The following is a 17,099-nucleotide window of genomic DNA, read 5'->3' as shown; positions in this document are numbered from 1 at the left end:
TAAGAAGAGCAAGGAGAGGACATGAGCAGTCTTTAGCAGGCAGAATAAAGGAGAACCCTAAAGCTTTCTACACGTATGTGAGGAATAAAAGGATGAGTAGGGTAGGAATAGGGCCTGTCAAAGACAGAAGTGGGAAGTTGTGTGTGGACCCTGTGAAGATCGGAGGGGTGCTAAACGAATATTTCTCATCTGTTTTCACTCAGGAAAAGGAGAATATTGTAGAGGAGAAGACTGAGAGGTGGGATATTAGACTTGAAAGGATTGGAGGTGTTATCAATTTTAGAAGCAAAGTAGACAAGTCCCCTGGGCTGGATGGGATTTATCCGAGGATTCTCTCGGAAGCTAGGGAGGAGATGTTGGAGAGTTTGGCCTTGATCTGAGTCATCGTTGTCTACAGGTTTAGTACCAGAAGACTGGAGGACTGCAAATGTTGTGCCCTTATTCAAGAAGGGCAGTAGAGATGACCCAGGCTTTGTGCTATAGACCAGTGAGGTTTGCGTCTGTTGCAGGAAAAGTTTGGGAAAGGATTATAAGAGACAGGATGTATAATCAGCTAGCAAGCAAAAATTCGATTGCAGGTTGTCAACATGGTTTCGTCAAGGGCAGGTCATGTCTCACAAACCTCACTGAATTTTTTTGAGAAGGTGACCAAGCATGTGGATGAGGTTAGGACAGCTGAAGTGGTATACATGGTCTTCAGTAAACCCTTTGATGAGGTTCCACATGGCAGGCTGTTGGAGAAAATACGGAGTCTTGGGATTGAAGGTGATTTAGCAGTTTGGACTAGGAACTAGCTTTCTGTAAGAAGGCAACGAGTGGTGGTTGATGGAAAATATTCAGCCTGCAGTGCATTTACTACTTAAGGCAGAATACTGGGTGAATGGAAAGATTCTTGGTAGTGTGGATATGCAGAGGGATCTTGGAGAGGGATTGAGTTCTAGAGCCATAATGTCATGCTGCAACTGTACAAAATGCTATTGCGACCTCACTTGGAATATAGTGTACAGTTCTGGTCACCCCATTACAGGAAAGGTGTGGAAGCATTGGAAAGAAGCAGAGGAGATTTTAGGATGTTGCCTGGTCTGGAGTGAAGGTCTTATGAGGAAAGGTTGAGAGACGGGTCTGTTCTCAGTAAAAAGAAGGTGGCTAAAATGGGATTTGATAGAGACATATAAGATGATCAGAGGATTAGATAGGGTAGACAGTGAAAGTATTGTTCCTCGGATAATGATGTCAGCTTGTACGAGTGGGCATAGCTACAAATTGAGGGGTGATAGATTTAAGACAGATGTTAGAGGCAGGTTCTTTACTCAGAGTGGTAACATCGTGGAATGTCCTGCCTGACAATGTAGTTAACTCAGCCAAATTAGGGTCATTTAAACAATACTTGGATAAGCACATGGATGATGATGGGATAGTGTAGGGGGAAATGAGCTTAGATTAGTTCACAGGACCAAAGTGCCTGTTTTGCGCTGTATTGTTCTATGTACTATACTAAACAATACAATACAGTCAGATGTATTTAATTTGCAAATTCACTTCCCTTTTTAAATTCAAATTTTACTGTGACTATTAGAGGAGTGGGACAAGGAAAATAATCAGTTCTCTTCTCCCACTTCAAACCATAACACCACTTAACCAGAAGACTGCTACAAAGTAGGTGCCTTTGATGTTTTTTCATCAACTGTCATGATTTATAAAGCTGACAATCAAGACTTTCCAACTTTGTCAAGATGTTGACTGCTGTCAAGGATTGTCATTGTTCTTAAATCTAATACCTACTTCCTCCTTTATTTCTCTCTTGCTCTCCTTCTCTCAATTTTAACAGTCACCAACGAGTGTTCTAGTTTCTCCCTCTTAGGCGCCCAAAGATTTTTATAAATAATTTGGAGAAAGGAGTTGCACCCAAAAGGTTCATAATAGACAATACCAAATTGGGAGCAATGGCAATGAAGAATGTCAGATTAAGGAAGCGCAAAAGCTTTTGACAAATGAGCAAACAAATGAAGCCATTTAATGAAAGGAATGAAATCTGCCAATATTTTGGAAGCGCGTGTTAAACTGAAACACTGAACTGGATAAATTCAATCTTTAAAATTATAAATGGCTGGATAAATTATAGCTTAGAGGAGAAAGTGAGGAGTGCAGATGCTGGAGATCAGAGCTGGAAATGTGTTGCTGGAAAAGCGCAGCAGGTCAGGCAGCATCCAGGGAACAGGAGAATCGACGTTTCGGGCATAAGCCCTTCTTCAGGAATTATAGCTTAAGCTATCTAGGAAATATAAATTGAAACTATGCATCCTAATTTAGTTCAGTCATTTGCAGTCAATTCTCCTTAAAATTGTATTTAACATTTCAAAAAAACTTTTAAGCCCCAAAATTTGTGTATTAACAGAATTTGAAAGAAACAAATGTGCAGACAATGGAAACTGTAGGACACATAAATTAAGACAGTTATGGACAGAGATACTACTTTATGGTCAAAGAATAACACTAGTCTATTTAATAAATCAAATGCTTACAGATATTTTGGAGATTGAAACCCCAGTTTCATGTTTCGTTACTTAGAATCAATGATTTAAAATAACTGAACTCCTGCATTTATTACTCAGGATTTTACATTTCATTTACAGTTGGTATTAAAATATTTTTTAAAAATTTGATCACAGGTAATAGATTGAAGATATAAATGGTTGAAAATAAAATTTCAAGATAAACCTTTTGGAACCAGCTTTTCAGTGTTTGAGTGAAAAGTAAACACCACAAAGATCAACATACAGGAAATAAGTTATACAGTGCAGATCTAACAATTACCTCTGTTGTTGTAATCTACGATCATCATCACTTCCACCCTCCTGTTAAAAAAAAAGAAAAAAGTAACCAAGTTTCAAATTTCAACTTTGGTGATACAACAAAATGATTAAACTTGAACATAGGCAAGTCCATAGTTTTGTGGGGCAATAAGAAGTTAGTATTTGCTTAATGAAGAAGCCTACTCTGAAGACTGAGTTTGTGGAAATCCATTAGTCCTTCAATAAATACACAGAAGTCAAGTATATCAAAGCACTTCCGATTTTCCAAATTTACAGACCTCTTCCTGTAAAAATATTGACTCTACAACATAGTGAGTGTTTTTCCATTTCCTCTGATCTCCAAATGAGCTAAAAAACAGTAGCTTAATTTAATGGATACTTTTGTGCTATAAAATTAGAAAGTTCACCTGAAACAGCACAAAATCATTTCACATTAGTGGCTTACAGACAGGCATATTCCAATCTGGATTTATATTGTGTGTCTCAGAGATAAAAACCATCAGAGCATCAAATTGAATTCTGCAAAATTAAAATCCCCATGAACAAAAGAGTTTAGAACCAATGAGAAAAAAGTATCCTTTGATCAGGACATGGTATTTTACATTCTTTCATATGGATTACGGAAATTTGATGCAGGTTTTCTGAATAAAGGTTAGAAAAATCCATTTTTTTAAAAAAAAGTCATTAATGACGCTGAGGAAATATTGCAAAGAGCTTGACATTACGATTTACCTATCTAATCATGTAGGGCAACTTCTTTATTTTGGAAGTCAAACTGGTTTACACACATGGGAAACTGATGAAAACAGAACCCAAAGAACTGCAGTTGCTGGAAATCAGAAACAAAAATAGAAGCAATTGTTGCAAGAACTCAACAGGTCTGGCAGCATCTGTAGAGAGAAAGCAGAGGTAATATTTCGGGTCCAGTGACCCTTCAGAAATAGGAAACTTCAGAACTGGGAAATTGATGACTGATTTTTTCCAACATGCCACTTCACTTTTCCCATGAGTCCGCATCCTTTCAGATACTCTCTTCAGAGACTCATTTCCTAATGTCCCTGTAGCCTTTTACATCCTTTGAAATTAAAAAATCATGGCAAATTATTCAAGTCAGTAAAAATTACAAACCGGTGAGAAATAACCTGTTGTTTTTCTGAGAGCCCACTTGCATTGCTGGTTTCAACCAGATTCATACCTTTTATATGGAAAAGGCAAATCAAATGTAAAATGGCTTCAGACCTTAGAATTCCTGAAATTGTCTTAAAATTACTATTTGAGAGTGATAGTGCTATAGGCATCAAGATGCTGAAAACTAAACTATCAGGGCTGGAAACCTTACTGACATGAACCTAGTGATGGAAAATTATTTCAAAGAAAATTTACAATTAATCCACTATCGTAGTGGTGATGCAACTGAACTCGTCTTCAAGACAGCTAGAGTTTAGATCAGAGTGGTGCTGGAAAAGAACAGCAGGCCAGGCAGCATCCGAGGAGCAGGAAAATCGAAGTTTTGGGCAAAAGCCCTTCATCAGGAATAGAAGCAGGGAGGGGGCTGGGGAGAATGTAGCAAGAGTACAATAGGTGAATAGGGGTGGGGATGGAGGTGATAGGTCAGAGGGAGTGGAAAGGTAGGAAGGGAGATTGGCAGGTAGGACAGGTCATGCGGATGGTGCTGAGCTGGGGTAAGGTGGGGGAGGGGAAATGAGGAAACTGGCGGTCGACATTGATACCCTGGGGTTGAAATGTTCTGAGGCAGAAGATGAGGCATTCTTCTTTAAGGCATCGGGTAGTAAGGGAGTGGCGGTGGAGGCGGCCCAGGACCTGCTACCTTCCCCCACCCTCCTCTCTGACCTGCCACCTCCATCCCCACCCCCATTGACCTATTGTACTCTTTGCTACCTTCTCCCCAGCCATGCCCCCTCTCCCCCATTTATCTCTCCATCCTGGAGGCTCCCTGCTTCTATTCCTGATGAAGGGCTTTTGCCTGAAACGTCGATTTTCCTGCTCCTCGGATGCTGTCTGGCCTGCTGTTCTTTTCTAGCACCACTCTGGTTTTCAGCATCTGCAGTCCTCACTTTTACCTTCAAGACAGCTCGGCTAATGCTCTGGAAAGAGTTAAAAATCACACACCACCAGGATATAGTCCAACAGGTTTAACTGGAAGCACTAGCTTTCGGAGCGTCGCTCCTTCATCAGGTGGTTGTGGAGGACACAATTATAAAACACACAATTTATAGCAAAAGTTTATAATGTGATGTAATTGAAATTATACATTGAAAAATATCTTGATTGTTTGTTGAGTCTTTCATCTGTCAGAATACCAAGAGAGTTTCACTTCTTTCATATGTAAATCACAAAACTTAAAGTTACATTGTCGGGTTAACTGTAACAATTGGTGTCAGCCAGATACTATGATGAAGGTGTTAGCTTTCTGTGTTCCCTGTCTGTGTCATAGTTTAGACGGATTCTAAACTAAAAAGTGAGTTAACAGTCTTACATGAATTCATGCAGTTTTTGAGCAAAGTACAATGTAACTCTGCAAGTAGAAATTCACCCCATACAAACGTATGTGTGTGCATATGGGTTTGTGTGTGTCTGGGGTGGGGGGTTGTGAGTGTGAGAGAGAGCAAGAGAGAAAGAGCGATGTGTGTATGTGTATGTATGTGAGTGTAGAATGTCTAAATCCATGAGAGGGTGCATTTGTGAGCGTGGGAGTGAGTGTGTCTGTAGGAGTGTGTTTGTGTGTGTGTGTGTGTGTGTGTGTGTCTGGAGTGGGGTTTGTGAGTGTCTGTGAGAGCAAAAGTGTATCTGTGTGTGTGTGAGAGTGTAAAGTGGTCTAAGTCTGTGAGAGGATGCGTATGAGCGTCTGGGAGTGTGTGTGTCTGTAGGAATATGTGCACGTCTGTGTATATGTGTGTCTGTGTATTGTGTGTATAGGAGTGCATGTGCGTTCGCGCGTCTATAGGAGTGTCTGTGCGTATAGTGCAATGTAGTGTGACATGAACTCAAGGTCCCAGTTGAGGCTCTCCCTATGAGTACGGAACTTAGCTATCAGCCTCTGCTCAGCCACCTTTCGCTGCTGCCTGTCCCGAAGTCCGTCATGGAGGATGGTCACCCGAAGGTCCGAGGTCGAATGTCCTGGACCATTGAAGTGTTCCCCAACCGGGAGGGAACGCTCCTGTCTGTTGATTGTTATGCGGTTCCCATTCATCCGGTGCCATAGCTTTTGCTCTGGAAAGATGGATTTAAGTCCACTCCTCCCATGATGGAATTTAAATTAAATTCATAAAAATAAGGAACTAAAAGCTAATCTCAGAAATAATGACAATTAAATTGTCATAAATTGTTGGAAAAATCCATCTAGTTCACTAATTGTCCTTTCAGGAAAGAAATCTGTCAGTCATTCTTACCTCATCTGGACTAAATCTGACTCCAGATACACAGTAATGGGGTTGACTCTGAATTGGTCTACTAAGTCACTGAGTTCCAAAGCAATTAGGTAGAGGCAAGAAATGCCCACCCTGCCAGTGACACTCTTATCTCATGAAAGAATAAGAATGCGTTTTAAGCTAACCTCAAGTCAAAAGATAACCCATTTTATCTAAAACAGTGATGATCAAGATACAGAATTGAATTTAAGGCGATTAGGAAAGCCTGAAGTAGAGAAGTGGGTGAAGTTGGGTGCACATTACCAAGGTAAAGGTCAACTTCGCGAAGGTAAGTAAGGAGGATTCTAATTTGTGAATCTAAGAACCATCAGACTACATTTGACAAGACGTTCTTGCAATTTGTCTGTGTAGATGGGGTTATGGTTTGCATAAGAGGTTGTGATATGCATGGAGTTGTACTAAATTATGCCTTTGAGTTTTTCCTGCTTGTGTTTTCAGGAAATGTTCGACAAAAAACTTTACAGAAATCTACATTTGTATATTTTAATATATATTACAAAACTAAATATTACAATTAGGTATTCTTTAAATTAGGCACCTAAGTAGCCAATATTAGTGCATAAAATGTTTAAAGTTCAAAAGACAAGAGACACAAATATTCCAAGGAAGTGGTAAGCACAAAGGCGTTAGTTTATTCATTGAAGACAATGAATCTAATCTTACTTGGCTAATGCCCCAACCTTTAATCATGAGCCTAAAAAGCTTAAATTTTGGAGTAGTCCAACTTTGGGTGCAGATTTGGTAGCTCAACAAGAATTTGTGAGAACACCAAAACTCTGATCACTACAATCCTTTCCCAAAATTGCCATGGGGTAGATGATCCAACCAGCATTTTTGATAAACGGAACTTGTATTTTGTCTGTATTCCAGAAATAAAAGCTTGTTTTGAACAAACAAAAATCTGATTGTTAGGTAGTTCTATTGCACATCCTTGGTGTTACTGTTCACTGCATTTCAAGGGCAAATGCACACTACATTTGTCTGACCAGCCTAGTGATAACTGGAGTCATTAACACAATATTCAAAACTTAGTCACATTAAGACATTAATTGTTTAACAAGATGGAACCACTATTTTCAGCTGGTAATTTACTTAGCTCCAAATTTCAGTAACAAAAGTAGCCAAATCTTGTATATATGCTTATATGATTAAAAAGCTGCAACATTCGAATCTGCACACTGGTATGAATTTCAAAGAATTTCAGAGACAGCTATCAGGACACAGTCGATTCTATTGCTTGTCCCAATCTTTTATTTTATCCATTACATGAAAGTACGCATAAATGATTTAGCCACAAGTTATTATTAGCACTGAAGATCTCAAAGGATAAGTCTTAAAATGATACTTACTTCAAATGATACTTTCTTACTTCAAATAGGAAACAATACAATACTAATCATGACAAAAAAAGCTTTTACTCAAGATAGTTTGGAATACAAGGAAACGCATCCTTGCATAATACTGAAAATTAAAATGCAATTTGTAAGCTAAATACTGTAAGAGCAAGAGCTGCTTTGTGCTACTACAGTCATGTCAAGTAGTATTAGCAAAACTACTTGTTAACTTGCTTAAGGATCCAGTAGGCAAGATTAGTCCCGGGTGATAATGCATATTAATTGATTCACCTCGCTGATTTGGAAACAGAAAAACTGTGGTGGTTATACTAATAACAAAGCTTGATTAAAAAAGAAAAGATAAAATATCTGCAGACGCTGGAATCCAAAATAGACAGGCAGGAAGCTGGAAGAAGGGTTACAGCTGAAACACCAACTTCTCCACCTCCTGATGCCATCTGATTTGCTGTGTTCTTCCAGTCTCCTGCCTGTCTATTTTGGTTAAAAAAAATAAAGCAGGTATGTATTGATAGAGAATGTGAGAGAAGCAAATTTGCACATTATGGAAACTGTAGGAAACTAATTTTTTTTCTCCAAAAATAGTAATTGAGTGAGAAACTTAGCAGGTGTGGAAGCATCTGTAGAGAGAAAGTACAGTTAATGTTTCAAGTAGAGAAGTGGGTGAAGTTGGGTGCGCATTACCAAGGTAAAGGTCAACTTTGCTAATGTAAATAAGGAAGATTCTAATTTATGATTCTAAGAACAGTCAGACTGCATTTGACAAGATATTCTTGCAATTTGTCTGTGTCGATGGGATTGCGTGGACTTGTTTGCTGAGCTGGTGGGTTTTCTGCAAACATTTCATTGTTTTGCTAGGTGACATCATTAGTTTGCATATAGGGTTGTGATATGCATGGAGTTATACTAAATTATGCCTTTGAGCACTGAAGTCCAGCTGTCCTTCTTCAGAACTTTAGTTTCTCCAGCAATATCTGTTTTTGTTTCATATTTCCAGCAAGTGCAGTTCTTTGTTTTAAGATTTTTTTTAAAGTGGACTGATTTCCTAATAATATGCAGCAAGGCAAACAAAACTAAATTAAAATACACAGCTTGCCTTGCCTAAAATGCTTATCAGTAAGTAACTGTGCTTGTTAACAAGATCTGCACAAAGCTAAGTAGAAAATTTGGAATCGCTGAAACCTGACCAGAAAACAGACCTATGTTTTGTATGATGAGCAGGGAATCATGAACAGCATATTTCTATTGCTTATAAGGTGCAAACCCAAAGGGCAAAGGCAACTAGAAAGCTGTATATATTAGCAAAGTAGTTGAAAATAAATGAGAAAATGCAACGTCTTAGGTTTATGTAGAACTAATGAGTAACATACCAAGTGGGGAAAGAAGATAAGACAGGCAATTCTAACAGTTAAAAGCCCCTCTACATCATCCAGAATGAGTTAAGTACTTCATATTTGGAAAATAACAACAATGATTATTTGAATAGCTAGTTGGCAGAAAGAGATGCTGAAATTACAGAGCTTTGATTTATTTGCAAAGGAAGATATTTGTTTTTAAAAAGAAACTAAAAATGTTCAGTTTCACATGGAATGGGAAAATGAATGTTTGCTCACAACTATAAAATATATAAGCGTTTGCTTTATATATCATCAAAGTACATCGCAAAGTAAAAAGGACAATTTGGAATAGCCACACAATTAGCACAGTATATTCAAGATATTTCCTTGAACAGCATGTTTTGGACAAATAATGTTGATGCATTGAAAGCTGTTTTTGAAAGCACAACACAGTCACTTTTTTCTCTACCAGCAGAAGGTAAGGCCTTCGCTGAAGCATCATGCCATGTTTGCCACCTTGTGGCAAAACACAAACCATTCACAGATGGCAAAGTATTTAAAGAAACAAAGACTAAAGTGTTCTTGAGAAGATTTGTAGCTCAGGTTGTGGATGAAGCGTGGACTTGTTTGCTGAGCTGGTGGGTTTTCTGCAAACATTTCATTGTTTTGCTAGGTGACATCATTAGTGCATCTTTGATAAGGTGGTCTGTCCCACCTGGTATTTATATCTATTTGTTGGTACTTACAGTTCTGTATCCGATTGGTTTATATTCGGGGTCCAATTCAATGAGTCAATTGATTAAGTTCCAGATGGAGTGTCAGGCTTCAAGAAATTATCTAACATGTCTGTTTTGCCTGGCTAGGATGGTTACATCATCCCAGTTGAATTTGTGTCCTACGACGTTATCTGTGTGGTTGAAAATGAATGCGTGCTGGCCCTATCTGGCAGTAGCAAGCTGATGTATGTACACTTGTATGGTCGGTTTTCTTCCTGTTTGATCCATGTAGTATTTTCCACAATCTTTGCAGGGTATCTTGTAGATAGTGTCTGCCCTGTTGGAAGCAGGGATCAGGTCTTTAACGTTTTGGAGGAGTTGGTGGAAGGTGTTTACTGGTTTGTGGGCCACTAAGATTCCCATGGGTCTGAGTAGTTGAGTACCTCTGATACATCTTAAATGTATGGTAAGGTAGCTATCTGGTTGTGTATAGTGTTTTCTGGGTTTGTCCTGTAAGCACCGGAGGATAGGGCTGTTAGAACACAGAACATTACAGCACAGTACAGGCCCTTCAGCCCTCGATGTTGCACCGACCTATGAAACCAATCTGAAGCCCATCTAACCTACACAATTCCATTTTCGTCCATATGACTATCCAATTACCATTTAAATGCCCTTGAAGTTGGCAAGTCTACAACTACTGGAAGCACTGCATTCCATGCCCCTACTATTCTGAGTAAAGAAACTACTTCTGACAACTGTCCTATATCTATCACCCCTCGATTTAAAGCTATGCGCCCTTGTGCTAGCCATCACCTTCCGAGGAAAGAGGCTCTCACTGTCCACCGTATCTAACCCTCTGACTATCAATTAAGTCACCTCTCAACTTTCCCTCTTATGAAAACAGCCTCAAGTCCCTCAGCCTTTCCTCGTAAGAGCTTCCCTCCATATCAGGCAACATCCTAGTAAATATCCTCTGCACCCTTTCCAAAACTTCCACATCCTTCCTATAAAGCGGTGAGTAGAACTGTACGCAATACTCCAACTGTGGCTGCATCACTGTTTTGTACAGCTTCAGTATGACTTCATGGTTCTGAAACTCAATCCCTCTACTAATAAAAGCTAACACACCATATGCCTCCTTAAGAATCCTATCAACTCGGATGGCAACTTTCAGAAATGTACATGGACACAGAGGTCTCTGCTCATCTACAATACCAAGAATCCGACCATTACCCCAGTACTCCGCATTCCTGTTGCTCCTTCCAAAGTGAATCACCTCACACTTTTCTGCATTAAACTCCATTCGCCACCTCTCAGCCCAGCTCTGAAGCTTATCCATGTCCCTCTGTAACCTTCAACATCCTTCAGCACTATCCACAACTCTACTGATCTTCATGTCATCTGCAAATTTACTAACCCAACCTTCTATACCCTCATCCAGGTTGTTTTTAAAAAGGGCAAAGAGCAGTGGACCCAAAATTAGATACTTGTGGTACACCACCAGTAACTGAACTCGAGGAGGAACATTTCCCAGCAACCACCACCTTTCACATCACCAATTTCTAATCCAAACTGCTGAATCACCCTCAATCTCATGCCTCTGTATTTCGTGCAATATCCTACCATGGAGAACCTTATCAAATGCCTTACTGAAATCTATATACACCACATCAACAGCTTTACCCTCATCCACCTGTTTGGTCATCCTCTCAAAGAACTCAATAAGGTTTGTGAGGCATGACCTACCTTTCACAAAACCGTGTTGACTATCCCTAATCAACTTTTTCCTTTCTAGATAATTATAAATGCTATCTCTTATAACCTTTTCCAACACTTTACCCACAACCAAAGTAAGGCTCACTGGTCTATAATTACCATGGTTGTCTCTACTCCCCTTCTTGAACAAGGGAACAACATTTGCTATCCCTCAGTCTTCTGGCACTATTCCTGGAGACAATGATGACATAAAGATCAATGTTAAAGGATCGGCAATCTCCTCCCTGGCTTCCCAGAGAATCCTAGGATAAGTCCCATCCTCCCCAGGGGACTTATCTATTTTTGCACTTTCCAGAATTGCTAACACCTCCTCCTTGTGAACCTCAATCCTATCTAGTCTAGTACCCTGTATATCTATTCTCCTCGACAACATTGTCTTTTTCAAGAGTGAATACTGATGAAAAATATTCATTTAGCACTTCCCATATCTCCTCTGACTCCACACAACTTCCCACTGCTGCCCTTGATTGGGCCTAATCTTTCTCAAGACATTCTCCAATTCCTGATATACCTATAGAAAGCTTTAGGATTTTCCTTCATCCCATCTGCCAATAACTTCTCATGTCCCCTCCTGGCTCTTCTTCACTCTTTAGGTCTTTCCTGGCTAACCTGTAACTCTCAAGCACCCTGAGTCTTCACATCTCATTCTTCTTCCTCTTGACAAGAAATTCAACTTCCTTAGTAAACCATAGCTCCCATTCTTGACAAGTTCCTCCCTGCTTGACAGGTACATATTTATCAAGGACCTGCAGTAGCTGTTCCTTGAATAAGCACCACATTTCAATTGTGCCCATCTCCAGTAGTTTCCTTCCCCATCCTATGTATCCTAAATCTTACCTAATTGCATCGTAGTTGCCTTTCCCCCAGCTATAACTCTTGCCCTGCAGTATATATCTATCCTTCTCCATTGCTAAAGTAAACACACCCGAACTGTGGTCACTATCACCAAAGTGCTCACCTACCTTCAAATCTATTACCTGGTCAGGTTCATTACCCAGTACCAAATCTAATGTGACCTCGCCCCTTGTTGGCCTGACTAACTACTGTGTCAGGAAACCTTCCTGCACACATTGGTCAAAAACTGACCCAACTAAAGTGCTTGAATTATAGTATTCCCAGTCAACTGTTGGGGTACCCATTTCGTTTACGCAACTGGTAGAAACCCAGCACCACACCAATGATATCCTCACTGGGATAAAGTTCACTGAAGAAGAGGATAACAACAGCAGACTCCCCTTCCTGGACATATTAGTGGAATACATACCTTTATTGGTGAATTCCAGACCAGAGTGTACAGGAAGAACACCCAGATTGACCAGATAGTGAACTATAACAGCAACCACCCCAACACTCACAAGTGGAGCTGCATTAAGGCATTATTTAAACATGCAAGCACACACTGTAGCAGCCCAGAGCTCCAGAATTGATAGATTAGATATTGATTAGATACCCCGACAGTGGAAACAGGCCCTTCAGCCCAACAAGTTCACACCGACCCTCCGAAGAGTAACCCACCCAGACCCATTTCCCTCTGACTAATGCACATAACACTATGGGCAATTTAGCATGGCCAATTCACCCGACCTGCACATCTTGGGAAAGAAACCAGAGCAACCGGAGGAAACCCATGCAGACACCAGGAGAATGTGCAAACTCCACACAGACAGTCGCCCAAGGCTGGAATCGTACCTGGGTCCCTGGCGCTGCAAGGCAGCAGTGCTAACCAGAAGGTGGAACAGAAACACCTACTCAAAGGATTTAAATGAACCAGGTACCCAACAGCACCATTCTCTAGTACTTACGGAACAAATCTAAAGAAGAAAACACTACACAACCAGACACGATAGCGACCATACATCAAAGACATATCAGAGATAACTACCCAACTACTCAGACCACTGGGAATCTTAGTGGCCCACAAACTAGTAAACATCTTCCACCAGCTCCTCAAAAACGTTACAGACGCGATGCCGACATCCAAAAAAACACATGCTAACTACAAGATGCCCTGCAAAGACTGTGGAAAACACTACATAGGTCAAACAGGAAGAAAACTGAACATACAACTGCACAAACATCAGCTCGCTACTGCCAGACATGACTAACACTCACGTTTCCAACCAGACAATGAAGGATACAAATTCAACTGAGACTTTTGCCTAGCACAGGCAAAACAGAGACATGTCAGAGAATTTCTTGAAGTTTGGCACTCCAACCAGAACTTTGAGTTGGACCCTGTATACAAACCATTCAGATACAAAACCGGAAATACCAACAAACCAGGTGGGACAGATCACCAACACCTAATCAAAGACGCACTGATGACGTCACATTGGGAGGCAACGAAACATTTGCAGAAAAACACAACGGCTCGGCGAGTAAATCCACAACTTCAATGACTGTAGCCTCTGACTCTTTATTCAAAGATTTAAACCAAAGAAGAAATCAGAGCATGTTACTTGGTACTTCTACAGCATCAAGACAAGATTAATCTTTAGCCAAGGAGGTCTTTCAGGACCATGAATGCTGCTCACTGCAGTTCAACGGATCTATATGATCAATACTTTCTGAGGGATCTTCTCACCCTTTTGACGCTGAGAGAGAAAAGGGGTGAAGATATCCACAAGTTCAAAACACGTGCAACTCAAGCAATTGGCATTCATCACAACAGATGGTGCACAAGCCATACCAGGCATAAATTTGTCGCATTTTGAAGAAATGATCCTGATTTTCTCTTTTTTTTGTCAATTACTACTACATAATCACCAGCAAGTAAAAGTTATGGACTTTTCTCATGAAATGGAAGCTAAGATTGTAAACCCTGTTCAAGCAAGTGCCCTTTTGCATCTCGTTTAAATTCTTGCACAACAAACTTTATGCTGACAATGGTGAACTAATCCTCCACGCTAATGTGAGGTGATTAAGACAAGGGAAGATTCTGAAAAGGTATTGATATCTAATGACAAAAAACATCACTTCTTTAAAAATCAAAGATTGAAGTATGCAATGAGCTATCAGGAAGTATGTGGATTCTCGACTTTGGATTCATTATGACATAAATGTTAAAATTGAATGTGACGAACTTGAACTGCAGAGAAAGGACAGACATCACACTTACGAACAGTCCTTCAATAAATTTAAATTGAAACTGGATCTGTGGTTCGCCCAATTAAAAAAAAAACATTTTACACTTCCTGAATTTGGAGAAAATACTAGAAACTAAATCAAACATAAAAAATGGTTCCATTCAAATACCTAAGTGCAACAGAGGAACTTAGCAGAGGAATTCAATGGGCAACTTCAGGCTTAGATGTAATAGAACAAATTGCCAATCTTGCCTTAAATCCATTCCTTCAAGTAGACATTAATTCGTTAGCTATCAAATTCTATCAAGTGTTTGAGTTATAAAGCAGTGGAGTGGATATGGAGATAATTTGTATACAAAATTATATGGAGCTGAAAGTCAGATTGTGAGTCAATAAAGATTATCAAGTCCAAACTGCATCCGTCACACTGATAGACATTTTATGATTAGTATCTCGAACTGTTACCTCTCTCCCCTGACTTTAAGGCAATGGTCAATAATGTTTAGTCACAGGTGATTAGAAGAAAAGAATTAATAATTATATATACTTGGTTTTAGATTTATGTAGCATTAAAAATAAACTGTTTATTCTATATTGTCTTAAGTGTAGATCCTGGGTGAAACTTAAATTCCAACAATGATCTTGTGCTTCAAAAGGGTGAAGACTCAAGCTCTAGAAGAAATAAAAGAAAAATAACTTATAGACAGTGGTCTAGAAAGGAAAAACATATGCTGTAGAACTGTGGGGAAAAAGCAGGCCGGTGGGACTAACTGGTAGCTTTTTTGGAGCAACAGCATAATTGTACAGGGCTAAAAGGCTTCTTTCTATGCTGTACAATTTAAAGTATTAAACTGTAATAAAACTTCCACATCATTATAAGCATATAAAACTGTAAAAACATTGAACTCAGATTTCTCCAGTTTCCTCATTTCCCCTCCCCCCACCTTGTCTCAGTCAAATTCCTCGAACTCAGCACCGCCTTCCTAACCTGCAATCTTCTTCCTGGCTTTTCCAGCAACACATTTTCAGCTCTGATCTCCAGCACCTGCAGTCCTCACTTTCTCCTGTAAAAACACCCATGCCCAGATGAGATGCTGTTGCAGGCAAGGGCGGAGATAATAGGGGCCTTGACAATTTTCAAGTATCTTCTGGGCACAGGAGAGGTGCTAGCACAGGGACCAGGTTTTGGTTCTGCCCTCGGGCAGTTGTCTGTGTGGAGTCTGCGCGGGTTTCCTTCCACGATACGGGGATGTGCCAGTCAAACATAGGTCAGAGTTTAAAATCAGTAGTAGGCAACATTTTGGATAAAATTCAAAGGCACAGAATTAAGCTCCATTTGGAGTTACAAGGATTAATCAAGGATAGCCAGCATCTCTTTACCACAGGAAGATCAGAATTAAAGACCCCTGGAAAACAGTAACCTTAACATGACAGAATTTAGCATTCAGTTTAAGGGGGCAGAACATGGGTTGAAAACAACTGTGCTATGCTTAAACAAGGGTAACTACAAAGAAATGTGGGCAGAACTAGCTAAAGTGGACAGAAAAAGGAATTTAGTAGCACAGACAGTTGAAGAACAATGTCAGACATTTTTTTAAAAAATACTTCATGGCTCACACCATAGATATATCCAGTGAGGAAGGAGATAACTTACCTGGTTAACCATGGTTGGCTTAAGATTTTCATCAAATCGAAAGAAAACATATACAATGTGGCAAAGATTAGTGGCAGGCCACAGGATGAGGAAGGGTTTGGAAAGTTTAGAACAAAAAACAATAATGAAGATTTTGCTAATATGTTGATTTTGTGCCTAATTTGAGTAGAATGCACTGTATCCACTATAGAGGCTATACCCTAAATCAACTTGTTACAAAAACAAAAGGTGGCAAGGTCAACAGAATGCCAGGCAGCCTTTGAAATGCTGAAAACAATTTTGACAAATTAACCTGCATTAACTGCACCTAACTTTAGCAAACTGTTTAAACTAGCAGCAGACACTGGCATTTTGGGGACTGAAGCAGTTCTCTTATAGGATGAGAAGGCTGGAATGGAGAAACCAATGGGTTATTTTTCCAAGAACTTGAATCAACATCAGAAAAGATATTTCCCTATAGAAAGGGAGGCATTTGTGGCGTTGGCAGCTCTTCGACACTTTGAAATTTGAGGCTTTGGTTTTTATGAATCATTGTCCGTTAACTTTTAAATTCTGAAATTGTTCTGTTAGAGTTAATTATTGCAACCTTTCAATATAGAAATTGTACAAATTTTTCAGGATTAAAAAACATTATTGCTGATGCTTTATCCGGACTGTAAACTATTGAAACTTAAAGAAAGTAACCAAGGAAGCTGCATAGCGATTAAAAGTTCAGAGGGAGGAATAATTCAGAGGCTGAGAGCTTTGTGTCTCGTTTGTTATTATGTTACTTACTTTGTCATGAAATGAATTATTGAAATGACATTTCATTTTTTAGGGGCATTTTGAGACTGTAACTGTTTTCTTTATTTTTTGCATTGGAACCGAGAGTTGAAGTTGAGAATTGAACTTTAAACTTTGTGCGACAGCTTGT

General features: G+C 39.6%; 1 protein-coding gene across 4 annotated transcripts in view; it reads right to left on the bottom strand.

Moving 5' to 3' along the window:
• The window catches only part of LOC122562571 (protein phosphatase Slingshot homolog 1-like), a 119,995-nt gene that overhangs the window by 82,365 nt on the left and 20,531 nt on the right, over window positions 1–17,099 (bottom strand). For 3 of the 4 annotated variants that reach the window (XM_043715522.1, XM_043715524.1, XM_043715523.1), the window contains exon 2: window positions 2,815–2,855. The exons of the other annotated variant lie outside the window; for it this stretch is intronic. In XM_043715522.1, coding sequence (XP_043571457.1) covers window positions 2,815–2,855 — 41 coding nt within the window. The remainder of the gene's footprint in view (window positions 1–2,814; window positions 2,856–17,099) is intronic. 4 annotated transcript variants of the gene reach the window in all.

This window comes from Chiloscyllium plagiosum, chromosome 25 (assembly GCF_004010195.1).
Source record: "Chiloscyllium plagiosum isolate BGI_BamShark_2017 chromosome 25, ASM401019v2, whole genome shotgun sequence".
NCBI classification, from domain to species: Eukaryota; Metazoa; Chordata; class Chondrichthyes; order Orectolobiformes; family Hemiscylliidae; genus Chiloscyllium; species Chiloscyllium plagiosum.
This window is presented reverse-complemented; position numbering and strand designations above follow the sequence as displayed.